The sequence below is a fragment of the Palaemon carinicauda genome, chromosome 14, assembly GCF_036898095.1.
Source record: "Palaemon carinicauda isolate YSFRI2023 chromosome 14, ASM3689809v2, whole genome shotgun sequence".
Lineage (NCBI taxonomy): Eukaryota > Metazoa > Arthropoda > Malacostraca > Decapoda > Palaemonidae > Palaemon > Palaemon carinicauda.
In genome coordinates, this window is record NC_090738.1 from 34,603,885 (window position 1) to 34,619,312 (window position 15,428).

The window sequence follows — 15,428 nt, forward strand, 5'->3', positions numbered from 1 at the left end:
GGATCCTCGATTCGACTTCTTCCGGATTTGTAGTCTCCGTACTGTAACAGATGACCCAGACCATCTCTTACTATGCCCAGTAAGGAGTTTGATGCTGTACCTCAAGAGAACAGCCGCAGACCGTCCTCGTGTGCCAGCACTATTCGTCAGCACAGGAAGTACTAAGAGGAGGGTCACCAAGAACACAATCTCAGCATGGATTCGCAGGGTCATTGACCTTGCACTGAATCCAGACCCTCCACCGTCACGTTGCCCCAGAGCACATGATGTCGGGTATAGCGACGTCCCTGGCCTTCAAAAGGAATTATTCAGTGACGCAGGTTCTTCAAGCTGGTGTGTGGAAACGTCAAAACACATTCACATCCTAATACCTGCAAGATGTGACCCTCAGGAGACTCGATACGTTTTCGATATGTTTTCTATTGGTCCTGTGGTGGCTGCACCACAGCTGGTTTAAAATCTCAAGCTCCTTATTGGACAAGTAGCAGAAGGTTGAGGGCATTGTTACCCAGTTTTAGTCTGCATGAATGAAAAGGTTTGACTGGCCCTTATTCTTTTCTTTATCATCCCCTCTCTTGGGGAAAGCAGCATCCTGGGCTCTCTGCATAGCTGACCTCAAACCACTGCAGGTAACCCATGCTCCCTTGTGTACCTAGTATTAAGATTAATACTGTTACGTCCCCATACCCTGACGAGGTTGTATTGGGAAAGTCCTAGTGCACAGTTTTCCATCTGAAAAACTTCGGAACAACTTTCTAGGATGAGCCACACTTCTACATACCTTCACACACAGCTTGTGTAGGCCGCAGACCTTGCGTAGCAAGGTTTTAGTGAGGTGCAGGGGCTCCTTATTTCTTGAGTGCTAACACACTCAGATAAGGAGTCCCCGGGCAAAGCCAAAAAGCCAGACTGGCTGGACGTCCACCTTTCCTAATGGGTGAATCACCCCTATTAAATTGCATGTTTGTATTCCAGTTACGGAATAAATGACATTCGTAGATAAATTTGTATTTTTCCTAACTATACAAACCTTAGCTATTTAACCAAACTTGTCCACCAGCCCTATCCCCCTTGAAGTCCTACCTCCGAGCAAAGTGAGCTCAATCACAGGTGTGTGAGGGGGAGTGGGGGTAGCAAGCTACCCTCCCTACCCCCCCCCCTCCTAACTAGCAGTGTGGGTAGTTAACCCTCGTTAAAAATTAATGGCTCGTCATTTCAGCTACGTTGAAAGTAATACCCCTATTAAATAGCTAAGGTTTGTATAGTTAGGTAAAATACAAATTATCTACGAATTTGTCATTTCGGACTGATTATTTTATTTTATATCCTACTTATGAAGGTAAAAAAAAAAAGGTACTAGAATACAGGAATATCATACAAGTAACTCAGTATGGACAGTTAATATAGGAATACAGTAGATTGACTGATTAGGTACTTACCTAGTTCCTTCTTTGAGAAAATCTTGTTAAATTTAATTCATTAATATCTATATTACTTGAGTCAGTTTAAGAAGTATCTTGTCATATGCTTACCTTATTTATTACTAATAATATGCTCACTAGTAAGAAATAGCAAGGGTCCATGACTACAAGATTCTTTTATAAAAAATATTGTTAATTGAAAAATATATAAACAAATAATACTGTACTCTTGAAGCTCCTAATGCACTAGTTACTCTTATGTTTCAGCTTAATGAGGCAAATGAAAGACATAAGATTCTCTTAGAGAAATATAACATAGCATCAGAAGAACTAAGAACAATTAAAGACTATCTGGAGGCCATCCCTACTCAAGCAGAGCACATACAACTACAGAAACAACTCTCCAAAAAGTCTTTTGAAATTTCTGAACTTAATAAAAAGGTTGACAATCTGGCAAGTAAGTGAACATGTACTTGAGTGATAGTTTCTTGTTTAAAAAACTAGAATGCAAGTAATTTTGTCCATTATTTATTTACTTGCATTGCACATTTTAAAATTATTCAGGAGCACTGTGGGGGATCTGTTAACCCCCCAACTTCTATATTCAAGATTATTCAGTTTTATACACCTTCACTCTAATTATAGCCCAGCAAATTAATGCTAGTGAAACTGGTACATTCACTATAAAGAGTTGCGTTGCAACCGTTTATCAGACATCCCCTCATTGCCAACATCTTTAGTACTGTATATGGTTTCCAAGTCACAAAATGTCAGCAGTATTTCAATATTGCACCCTAACCTGTTGAAAACATGTGATATGAAACATTGCATATGTCCCTATGTATTTCCATGAAAAAGTGGTAGTTAAAAATACTTAACCCTGGATTTCCTGAACTAAAGGGGGGGGGGGGGGAAGCAACTGTCCAAGGAAATGCCCAAGCACCAAACTCTGTACAGCAACAGTACTGTAAAATATTATAATTTTCAGTCAACACCCCTTAGTTTCTTAGTGAAGTAATCAAGTCTTTTGTGTCCTTGAAAAAAGTAGAAATTAAATATATGGAATAAAGCTTACTCTGTATATGTATATACCTATTTGAAGTAGTAGACTTGTCTTTTAAAATAGCTTTTTTTCACTTTCATCATTAGTTTTAGCATATAACGTATAATCTAGGTAAAAGTGGAAACATTATTTCTTTGAATATCCCTGATTAAAAGTTTTACTGCTTCTTCAGAAGCTCTATTAAATTGACATTCAGCCATAATATTTTTTAAGAATTTAAAATTTTCCCATTTTCTTTCCCCTCAATAAATACATCCCCTTAGTAAAAGATGGAACTTTCTAGAGGTAAGTGGTAACTGACACGTCAGTGTCTTTGTCTCTATATTTTCGATGTTGTTTGGGTTGCGATCAGACATTTTTAAATAACCATTTTGAGGAGTGTGCTTCCATCACCTCTCATGGAAAAGTAGGTTTCAAGGGATGCCGATCAAGTTAACAGTTTAAAATGCAAGGGAACTTCTTGTTAGTTCAGAGGAAGAGTCAGGGTAGACTTGACACTTACCAAGTATATTATCTGACATCATGCATTTATTGTAATATCAAAAAGCGTATCCAACTATTTTGAACTATAAATAGTGCATATTTCGAGCAACAGGAAATGCTGAGGTAAGAGGAACAATAACAAAGTTCTAAGACTATATCCCTCTTATTACTGTACAGTACCGTATTTCAACGTGCCTTATTATCCAGTACGGTAAAAATTTTATTTTTTATGGAAGTAAAGCATATGTGTGTGGATGGGTAATCAGGTTACTGGTTCTTTTGTACTTCTAATACATATTTATTAATGTGAAAGGAAACAAGACAGCTGTATGGTGTATGTTCAGGTAAAAGGGCTAGGTTAGTACAATATCTTTGATATGGTAACCACATACATCCTATGTAAAGGTTTGTAATAAAGGTCTGTCCATGGATAAAAATTTTACACTAAGGCTTTCATGTAATTATTTACAATTTTCATGAATGCCAGATATTTCGTTCACATGGATGATGGATGCGATGGTGCCATGTGATTAAGTCAACTAAGTTCAATTGAATTGCTGTGTCCAAGTAAAAATATTCTGTATTTACATAGTTTTTAAATAACATTGGCTGGAATCTAAAGTATTAATGGATGAGAAAGAAGTCTAAAACTCTTATGAAAATAAGTAGATTATGGGTATAAAGCCATCACGTGCTAGGGATTCAGGTTTTTTCAAAGGATCTGGTAAAAGATGGTTCATTTGTCCTAAATTCTAAACAAAGGTTAGGTACTGTAACTTGATCAGAATGCTGTATCACCGAGGTACATTTTATCCTGATGTAGGAAGGGATAGATTGACATAATGTTGAAGCTTTTTATTTAAAAAAAAAAATATTATTTAAAAAGAAATCCATTTGACAAAGAAGAAAATTAATTGAGAACAAGGCTACTGTAATTTTTCATGACAACCTGATCTTTGGACTCCATGTAGATGATTAAGGAGTGGATGTACATAATTTTTATTGATCTGATACATTAAAAATGCTTTTATGAATACTAAGCCATTGGTAGTCAATTCTTTATCTAAATTTAAATAATCAAGCTTATTTCCAAGAAAGTATTTATAATATTTTTTTATGAAAATGAGAAATTTTTCTTTCGGGTATGTTATTTTTGGAATTTTTCTCCTTTTTTGCAGAACAGATAGCACAGCACAAAGCAACAGAAAGTAAGCTGATTCACAGTGTGGATGTGTTAAGTCAAGAGAAGGAGGATTTGTCTATGAAATTAAAATTGAGTGAAAATATTCTCTCAGTATGTATTTATAAACTTTATGTAGTCATTGTGAAATGAACCATTTTGCCAATTCATTATTTGGTCACTTTTGATGTAAAAGAAAATATAATAGTATAGTTCATACCTAATTTATTTACTGATTTTTATACCATTTTTAACTCTTTGAAACAAGTAACTTCTGAAGATGGTAACCAATTAAAAATGACATTTTGTATGTACTACACTGACGTACTGAACTGTATTTCTCAAGAATTTAGAATGAAGGTTAGATGGATTGTGATTTTTGTATACGTAAGCATGTTTCATATTACTCATATCAGTGAAACTTTACTTATTAGGACATAGAAAACCAAAGAACTCTAGCAGAAGAAAGAGGAGAAGATACTAAGGAAAATTTATTGTGGCGGCTTAATCAGTATGAAAGAGAGTTGGAAAATGCTAAAAAGGTAATACGGGCATAAAGGTTTATTGTTTATTGTTGTTTATGATTGTCTACTTTTCTGATAGGGTTAAATCAAATATTTTTCTCCATTTTATAAGCTAATTCTTTTGTTAATAATTACAATAGTTCCAATCTTCATACTGTACTGAGTTTTGTATACCCAAAATTTACAGTTCTTACAAGAATACAGTAAACTTCATGGCCTTTTATTTACTCGGAAATGGTTGTAGAAGCTTGATAAAAAGCTTGTTAAATGGTGATACAGGACTGCCCCCCTCACCTAACTGAATTAAGACTTCAGTTTGTATTAAGATAAAGAAGTGGTAGTTATAAAATGTTTCATAAATATAACTTTAGGCTGGGTTTGTTTCTTTGAACTTCCCCAGAGCACTTAACTATTTTTGTGGTCTCTCTCTCTCTCTCTCTCTCTCTCTCTCTCTCTCTCTCTCTCTCTCTCTCTCATATCAAGAAGAGATAATGCATTAAGACGTAGAACTGCCCAAGGGCATCATGTATTTGTTCGAAGACTAAGAATTGATAGGGTGTTCTGACCACTCTCTCTTGAACAAGGAAGGAGGAGCTGATACATTATGGAGAGCTATCCTGCATCTCTTGCATGAAGATAGTGTTTCTGACTGAGCTTTGTTTACCATTCTGTAATGGGTAAAACAGAATTTACTTGAACTTTTCTGGATTATACTTGTAGTTTTGTGTTGAACTAAACTCTGGCACAGGACCCCATTACCCTCTGCTTCTGTATGCTATGCTGTCCGTATAGGATTTTACTGGAGTTGGTTCTCCCCAACTGTTTCTTGACCAGCACTTGACATTTTTGGTTTGCCATTTTTCTGGAATTCCAGTCTTCAGCTGTAAGGCCAGGAAATTGGGATGTAAAAATGGTTCACAATTTAACTTGTGCCTGAATTTTTAGAACAGTGACAGTCAACTCCTTGAGACATTCCCCCCACCAAGGGATGAGTCCCCTACATAAAAGCCAATGGTTTCTATTCTTACAGGAACTAATTGCAAATTTTAAAGTAATTTTTTCTTAGATATACAAACCATTTCCTCTTATGTCTCACTTCAGCCACCTATCATAGTTCCTAATATCATGGAAAAGAAAAGTTGAGTTACGTTACTATTAGGCAAGTGTGTGATAACCTGTCACTCCCCTACCTGTCACCATTGAACTACCTTGTAACAAAGCTTCAGCAACAATTTTCATCTATTATGGGGTATATTTATACTCAAAAAAACTTTTTATAGATTTTCGATAAATGCAAATTACAGTAAGTATTTTTAATTTATGTAATCAATTTTGTGTTTTATATTTATTGTTTTATTATTAAAGTATTATTTTATATATTCTTATGGAACCCATTGTAAAAGATCTAGTTTGATGAAAGCATGAATAAGTGAATTTGCCTTTTACAACATGACTAATATTTCCTTTTTCCATAGTTACTCTGCTATCGGAAGACAAAGATTGAAAGCTTAAATCAAGAGATTTTGAAGCAGGATAAAGAATATAGTGAGAAGATTCAGAAGGAGGAAGAATGCAGTGAGAAGTACAGGGAAGATCTTTGGGCAGTGCAAAGAGAGCTTGAGGAAAGCAAACAGAATGAGGAGAAGGTAAGACTTTGTTGAAAAAAATTCTGTTGTACAAGGATTGCTGTCAGAAGATCAAGAGAGGATAGATTATAATTTTATTGGCAATGTTAATGATGGTAGTAATAAGATTAAGGTTAGCATGATATTTACTTTTCATTAAAAATCCATCATGATTCAAATTATCCTCACTCCAATCTTGCCCCATTTTTTTCTGTCACATCGAATGTTGCAGAGGATTTGTTATCTCACTGAGAAAAAAATTAGGCAATTAGAATTTACATAGAATTATCAGTGACTTTAGAATTACCATCACACGGCATGAAATTTGTTCAATTATAATTATCTCAATTTTTAAGTCTAATTTGACCAACACCAAACAGGAATTTCACTTTTATCATATCGGTTTCCCACTCTCTTAAATCACTCACAGCTGTTGATGGCTGTGAGCTTTCTTTTCCCCTTAAGACGTATGAATAATTAAAAAATTGCGTTGGATTGAAAGTTACATACATACATATACCAAGGCACTTCCCCCAATTTTGGGGGGTAGCCGACATCAACAAATGAAACAAAACAAAAAAGGGGACCTCTACTCTCTACGTTCCTCCCAGCCTAACAAGGGACTCAACCGAGTTCAGCTGGTACTGCTAGGGTGCCACAGCCCACCCTCCCACATTATCCACCACAGATGAAGCTTCATAATGCTGAATCCCCTACTGCTGCTACCTCTGTGGTCATCTAAGGCATCGGAGGAAGCAGCAGGGCCTACCGGAACTGCGTCACAATCGCTCGCCATTCATTCCTATTTCTAGCACGCTCTTTTGCCTCTCTCACATCTATCCTCCTATCACCCAGAGTTTCCTTCACTCCATCCATCCACCCAAACCTTGGCCTTCCTCTTGTACTTCTCCCATCAACTCTTGCATTCATCACCTTCTTTAGCAGACAGCCATTTTCCGTTCTCTCAACATGGCCAAACCACCTCAACACATTCATATCCACTCTAGCTGCTAACTCATTTCTTACACCCGTTCTCACTCTCACCACTTTGTTCCTAACTCTATCTACTCGAGATACACCAGCCATACTCCTTAGACACTTCATCTCAAACACATTCAATTTCTGTCTCTCCATCACTTTCATTCCCCACAACTCCGATCCATACATCACAGTTGGTACAATCACTTTCTCATATAGAACTCTCTTTACATTTATGCCCAACCCTCTATTTTTTACTACTCCCTTAACTGCCCCCCACACTTTGCAACCTTCATTCACTCTCTGACGTACATCTGCATCCACTCCACCATTTGCTGCAACAACAGACCCCAAGTACTTAAACTGATCCACCTCCTCAAGTAACTCTCCATTCAACATGACATTCAACCTTGCACCACCTTCCCTTCTCGTACATCTCATAACCTTACTCTTACCCACATTAACTCTCAACTTCCTTCTCTCACACACACACTTCCAAATTCTGTCACTAATCGGCCAAGCTTCTCTTCCGTGTCTGCAACCAGTACAGTATCATCCGCAAACAACAACTGATTTACCTCCCATTCATGGTCATTCTCGTCTACCAGTTTTAATCCTCGTCCACGCACTCGAGCATTCACCTCTCTCACCACTCCATCAACATACAAGTTAAACAACCACGGCGACATCACACATCCCTGTCTCAGCCCCACTCTCACCGAAAACCAATCACTCACTTCATTTCCTATCCTAACACATGCTTTACTACCTTTGTAGAAACTTTTCACTGCTTGCAACAACCTTCCACCAACTCCATATAACCTCATCACATTCCACATTGCTTCCCTATCAAATCTATGGCAGGACATATTTCTTGTTCTAGTTTTGCTATGTTTAAAGAGATTTATTTTAACAAAAATTAAAATTTTCCATTAAGAAATAAGAAGTCGATGAAAGATATTTTATGAAACAAACAAAATGGTACTGTATTTGCTTGAGACCAGATTTCATAAATATGACATGGAGAATTTTATTTCAACGTATAATAGAAATTCTATGTATAATTTACACAGGCTTAAATGTGTTGTCATTTATAAAAAATCATAATTTGCTTTAATGTGATCATGTTGTATACTAAAAATAGTGGTCAACTGATGAAATTGAATGCCCTGTTTTAAACCTGGGGTGATGGTTATTTATCCATTTTTTTTTCTAATGCTATATGTGTATATTATATGACAAATGTGAGAGGGGGGGGGGAGAACTACTGAACAAATGGCATTCATATTTCCAAGTGATACCTAATTATAAAAGGCTTTTTGCAAACTTTGGTAAGATAGAACATATTTGTATATATGCGGTTTTTTGTATTAAATATTTTTCTGCTTTTGATCATGTGAGTGATGTGTTTATAGAGATTGTGAAATATGTTTATATGATTGAGTGAGTCGTGTTCTTATATTTTGATATAGTTTTTAAGAGAGAGAGAGAGAGAGAGAGAGAGAGAGAGAGAGAGAGAGAGAGAGAGAGAGAGAGCTATGGTACTGTTTTGTAGTTGTTATTAGTGGGCATATTCATATTAGTGGTAGTGTGTGAACAGCTGATAATGTGTAAACTTGTGAATGAAGTAAAAGGAAAAAAATTTTATTTAAACAAGAAATGAATACATAAATGAAAAGCAAGCAAAGATGTGATAATAATAGTAATGATAATAATAATAATCCTGTTTTGGTACAGGACTATATATTGATTTTATCATTGGTGCTGTATATTGTATGCTTAAGATGTTGACTATAAGGGTAGTATGTTTAACAAAGAATTGGCTTACTGCTAGGGTTGTTAACCCTTAACTCCATTGTTAATGTGGGAGTACCAGTATACAGTTTCATAAAGGTTAATTTACAATCAAGAATGACACCTAGAATTTTAAATGGGGTTTATGTAGTTGAAGGTATAAAGATCAAGATCTAAGTCGTAAACTTACTAACAGTCCTATGCTCCGAGTTTTATTACGGTTTAATTTCAACCCCCATAATTTACTCCATGCTTTAATATGAAGAGGTTTTATAACCTCCTTTCTACACTCAGGAAATGGGATTGATGCTGACAGCATCATTTGTTTTAAGAAACCTTTTTTTTTTTTCAATGCCAAACATTCCATGTACATATGATACACAAAGGGATTAAGAACACTACTTGGAGGAGGACCATTGGTTACATTCCTGTATTTATTATGGTACACTTCGAAAAATACTTTTTGCAGTCTATTGTTTAGGAATTGAATAATGATACAGGTACTCAGAAAATATCCATCAATTACCATCTGTTTAAGTTTGAAAGCAAAGGCCTTACCATTGAAATTATCAAAAGCAGCATTAAAGTCCATACCTATCATAGGAACTTCATAGCCAGGATTTAGGATATTTTGTACATCACAATAAATTGTAAGAAGAGCGACACCATCAAGAAGACACTTTTAGTTAATAGTTCTGAAATTACATCTTTACTTTCTGGAAGATGTCTTGCCAAACTTTCACAGACCTTCAAGAAGTAGTGGAATTAAATGCTCTATTGAGCAACTTGGGAAACCAAATGCCCATGTCTCAACCTGCCGGGGTATCTGATCATCGTTTTTTTTTTTACTTAGAAATAATCAATCTGGGAACATGTTGACTCATGAAATATTCTACTTGAAAGTGATGGGTTTAAATGAAAAAATTAATTTTGTTTTTACCAAAAAAAAAAAATACAATTTTAAGTACAGTATATGAAATATGTTTACCTTTGACTTCTATTTTACTTCTAGATAAAATCTGCATTCAAGTCTCTTGAAGAAACACACAAAAAACTAGAAGACCAGTTAAAAGTATCCCATATACAGATCAAGGGTCACCAAGAAGTATGCTCTATGATTACCACATTGGTTGAAAAAATAAGTTGTGCTGTTTCCACTGTAAGTATTTTTTGTTTGTTTAGTTCATTCTTTTTAAAAGTTATAACAGCAGTGAATTAAATGTTTTACATGAGAGAGATGTGTACAGTTATTGAACTTGTATATATGAAAATTTTTCTATTTCTAAGCAATTTCATAAATTGAACATAACAATATGAAATTTTAATTCCAAAAATATTACCTCAATTTACATAGGCAGTACTATATTTGTATGTGAAAAAAATTAGGAATGAAAAAGATTAAAAAAGATAATGAAGTAGAAAAGGGCAATTAATAAGGAACAAATGTACAGTAAGTGGAAAAATATTTATACAAGTACCTTGTGAAAGTTAGGTGGATAGATTGAACCAGTCTTTAATGTAACTAGTTTGATCCGAACACAAGTTTCTTTAAGTAGGTGGTTGAAAAGATGTGTAGCTTATATTTCATTGCTTGTTAAATGCTACCTTTTCATATGTAAATTTTCTATTTAAATTCAACTATCACCAAGTCCTAATACAGTCCTTTCTGCTGAAGTTAAATGTATGCTTTTAAAGGCTGCTGGTATAGCTTCTAGATTATGTATGAAGAAGTTGATAGCCAACAATGCTAGTGGAACTATTATCCAGAAGGCGGTTGGCACACCGATTCTATTTTCCCCCGTTAGAAATTATGTAATTTTCAATATTAATCTTACCCGATGATCATGTAGCTGTCAACTCTGTTGCCCGACAGAAATCTACGGTCGGGATACGCCAGCGATCGCTATACAGGTGGGGGTGTACACAACAGCGCCATCTGTGAGCAGGTACTCAAGTACTTCTTGTCAACAAGAACTCAATTTTTCCTCTGTCGTGCCACTGGCTAGACCTACTTGGATACGCTGTTGATTCTGGAGTTATTGTTCACGATTTGGTGATGTATTTGCTCTAGAGTTTAGCCTTCGCTATTCAGGAAGCTTTATTATTAGCTTAGCAAGCTTTTGGAATTAATTTGATTTAATTATGGTGACGAAGAGAGTATGGACTCTCTTTCACTTTTAAATGGCCGACCCTTCCCTTAGACGGAAGTGTTGGTGTCGAAGAGAGTATAGACTCTCTTTCACTTTTTATGACCCACCCTTCCCTTAGACGGAAGTGTGTTTAGGTTTTTGGTAATTTTGCTTAACAAAGTTATAGATTTATTTTATATCTCTCCGCCATTTATAGGCCTCTTCGATTAACTTTCCATTTATTATAAACTTATAAAAATTAATTTTTATGTTGGTTTATATGCGACCTTTCCTAATAGTAGGCGGTCCTTACTTGGAACCGAAGTTAATTAACATTGAGCCCGTCATATCGTTTTTCCTGTTAAGAATTTATGCTATTTTAATTTTAATGTTTTTGAAAGAATTTCTTTGATAGTCTCGTACTGTTTTCAAAGTTGAACTAACGTTTTGTTTAGTCTCCGCAGTTGTTGACGTTCAGAACGTTCAACTTGCGCTCTATCGTTACGATAGAGAGAGAGTATTTCACGGTTTCACGTTGCAGTAAGAGTAAACCGATTCTAGCGTTTCGTTCATTCTTTCTTAGCTTAAATGGTTTTAATTCTAATAAAGGAACTTTTTATTTGGGAAACCTTTCAGTTTTTTCCTTTAACAAATAATATGTTTTAACGATATATATAATTGGGCTCATCTCTCAGGTTCTAAGTCAAGAGAGAGAGAGAGAGAGAGATAGAGACGGAGGGAGAGAGAGGAGGATAAACGTTTCGTTCAAGCGGGTAACGTTGTTCTCGTTTTTTGCTCTTCTCCCTAGTCGCTATAGGGGAAGAAGGTAAAACGTTTCTAGAGTTTTATTCTTGTTCCCAGGCTTTATGCGGTGAGAGATTTTAAACGTAGTTTATTTGATCTAGTGTTTAGTCTCTTTTCCAGCCACTGAATTCTTTATCTTTCATTAGGTTTTTCTGTTACATTGTAATACTGTTTTCGCAATTACTACCTTTTAATGAAGGATAGGATTGCGTGTTTCAGGTACAAACCACTTAAAGTTTCGAGTTCAGTGAAATAAGTGCAAACAGAAAATCAAAAGTGATAAAGTGATATGCGCAAAGTGTTACAGTGTTGCGTTCGAGGGTTCGTCTGTTCGTGCCAGTTGTTCACCTAGTCCGATACCTCTTACAAGCTCCCAAGCCCAGGGGAGAAGTAATGTCGAAGGACTTATGGGTTCCACAGGCCTTGATCAACGAACAGACGTTTCCCTCCGTGGTTTCGGGTGTATCTACACACGTTGCCGACGTGATCACCCCACCCACACAAAGATGAGAGAGCCCATTTATTCCTCGTCTGCGGAAGAGGTTTCTCGCAGAAACCATGGACCAAATCTTGCAGCTTTTAAGTGCAAGTCGGTCCCTTCCGCGCAAGTCCAACGGCCTAGGTGTAGCCACTGGGTCAGTTCGGACTCGCTGCAGTACGACAACTGCACACCTCCCAAGAGAGGCAAGGTGGTACCGCAACAGGCAGTAACTCCGTCTGTTGCCGCACCAGCTGTTTTAGACCCTCAGTCACAACGGACAGTAGCTCCGTTTGTTGTTGTCTTTCATAGACCCTAGTGGTCCATGCTGCAGACTATACAGTCTCAGCTTGCTCCTTCATGCAGGAGTATCATGCTGGAAGGTTGACAATGCACCTGTTAACCTACAACCCGCCGAGGTTGTGCGCTCAGCAGATACTGCGGCTGCCTGCTCCCACCCTCCACCTGTGAGAGCTCCACCACCGATGCGCAGTCCTCCCTGCCAGACGCATGTTCTTGCTGCACCATCTGCTAACATGCGTGAGCTACCGCATCAGCAGTGGGAAGGTTCTGTAGAGCTGCCGGGTTCCAGCACTATGCGGCATTCTCCGCAGCCCATGCAGCATGCTCTGCATACCTTACAGCATGCTCCGCATACCATGCAGCATGAGCCGCATACCTTACAGCATGCTCCGCATACCATACCGCATGCTCCTCAACCCACCGCAGCCCCTCCCACGCACCAGCACTCTGCTTTTGTTGTTGCCAGCTCCCACACTCCGACTGCGGAGAAGGTTGACGATGCACCCGTGGGCCTACACCTCCCACGGTTGTGCGCCCGGCATGGCTTCCTGCTCTCACACTCTTGTTGTGAGAGCTCCTCCACCCATGCACAGTCAACCCTGCCAGATGTATGATGACTCCCACACACAGAGCACTCCGTTGCCGTGCGTGAGCTACCACAAGCTGCCGTGTTTTGACACGGTGTGTCAGCCTCCGCAACACACTGTGGTTACCACCACTCGCCAGCAGCAAACTAGTCAGTCAGGAGTTGAGGCTTCCCACACAACTTTGGTTGTTGCCAACTCACAAACTGTCATACAGTTACATGACGTTGCCTTCTGGTCTGCTACTTATACACCAGTGCTGTTTGTCCTCACGCTCCTGTTGTGGTTGACAGTTCAGTTTTTGACAGTTCACAGACTGTCAAGCAGTTTCATAACGTTGCCTTCTGGTCTGCTGCTTTTGCACCAGTGAAACCCTCACTGAGAGAACCTAGCTTTTCTCGGATATGGTTCCTGTAGATGAGAAAGTGCTGTTCTCCCTCCTTCTGATATTCCCTTGAGGACTCTGTCATTTGGAGAGGAGCCTTAAGCTGCTTAGCCTCCTATGGACTTTTATTTAAGCATAACATGCTTCCAGGGAGGGTAAATGGTTCCGCTTCAGTCGCTAACCCCGTCTGTTGCCACACCTGCTCCCATAGACCTTGGGCTTTGTTGCAAGACATGCAGTCCAAGCTTAGTCCTTGATAGAGGATTTTTTACGGAGAAGACCCTTCTTGCCAACGACCTTCCTACCGGTTGGTTGTACGCCCTGTTGACGCTGAGGTATCCTACTCACGTCCGCCAGTTGAGTTGGTTCCTCCACCGGTGCGACCCAGTGTGGGTTGCCAGTCGCACGTTGATGTTATGCTACTCTCGGAGGTGGTTGTGGACGTTCAGTGTGTCACTGGGAAGACGTTCAACAACCAGCAGAGGTGACTTGTTGTGACGCAGTGCGGCAACCTCAGCAACCCGATAAGGGGTTGTCTGTACTACCCAGACAGTCTAGACAGTTTCGGGTTGTCGCTGTACTTCCTCGCTTCCCCATGGTTGACAGTTCACAGACTGCAGCAGTACCATGATCTTGTGTCCGGCTCCGTCACGCATCCACCAGTGCGACCGGATTCAGCGAGTCAGACGTTGCCCACTCCGTTGCCGTTTCCTCATCAGTTTCGGATGAGGAACCCTCTGATGAGGACATGGCTGAACAAGAAGATCAATCCCCAGCCCTCCTATCCATCCAGAAGATGCTGAAGAAGGAATACAGCCCTGTCAGGCTGTGGATGAGTCTGGTTAGGACACTCATCCGTGGTGCATTTGGTGTCACTTGGAAGACTACACCTCCGTCCTCTTCGGTTTCATCTAGCTCTTCACTGGAAAAGGACAAGACGCTAGAAGCGGTCTCGATCCCGGTTTCCGGAAGATAAGTCTGGTCTAACCTGAGGAAAGGACTTTATCAACCTTTTATAGGGTCTTCCCCTGACTGTTCAGACTCCCAACCACTTTCTCTTCTCAGACGCATCGGACGTAGGCTGGGGTGCGACCTTAGGCGGTAGGGAATGCTCGGGATTATGGAGCTCGCGTCAAAGGACAATGCATTTTAACTGCAAGAAGCTTCTGGCAGTAAGTCTGACCTGGAAAAGCTTCAGGTCTCTCCTTCAAGTCAAAGTAATGGAGGTCAACACGGACAACTCCCTGCTTTGATGTTCATCTCCTAGCAAGGAGGGACCTCTTCTCTGACATGGTGCAAGTTCGCTAGTGACCTCCTCTCCTGTTCAACAGGTCTAGACTTTTCACTAGTAACAAATTTCTTCCAAGGCAACTTGAATGTCTTAGCAGTTTGTCTCAGTAGGAAGGGACAATAATTCCAACATATTGGACCCTCCACAGAGATGTATGCAAGAGACTTTGGGTCACCTGGGGCCATCCAACCATAGATCTCTTCGCAACCTCGATGTCCAAGAGGCTCTCAACAGACCCAGCAGTGGTTCTTTTAGATGCCTTTCTACTAGATTAGTCTCATCTAGATCTATATGCATTCCCTCCGTTCTAGTTTGTCAACAAGGTACTGCAGAAGTTCGCCTCTCACGTTGGGACAAAGTTGACACTAGTTGCTTCCCTCTGGCCC

At 38.9% G+C, this 15,428-nt stretch overlaps 1 protein-coding gene across 1 annotated transcript in view; it reads left to right on the forward strand.

Annotated features, from left to right (window-relative positions):
- Positions 1-15,428, forward strand: part of LOC137653510 (centrosomal protein of 85 kDa-like) — a 133,815-nt gene that overhangs the window by 66,923 nt on the left and 51,464 nt on the right. The window contains exons 7-11 of the mRNA XM_068386959.1: positions 1,689-1,878; positions 4,146-4,261; positions 4,582-4,689; positions 6,147-6,317; positions 10,081-10,227. Of these exons, the coding sequence (XP_068243060.1) occupies positions 1,689-1,878; positions 4,146-4,261; positions 4,582-4,689; positions 6,147-6,317; positions 10,081-10,227 (732 nt within the window). The remainder of the gene's footprint in view (positions 1-1,688; positions 1,879-4,145; positions 4,262-4,581; positions 4,690-6,146; positions 6,318-10,080; positions 10,228-15,428) is intronic.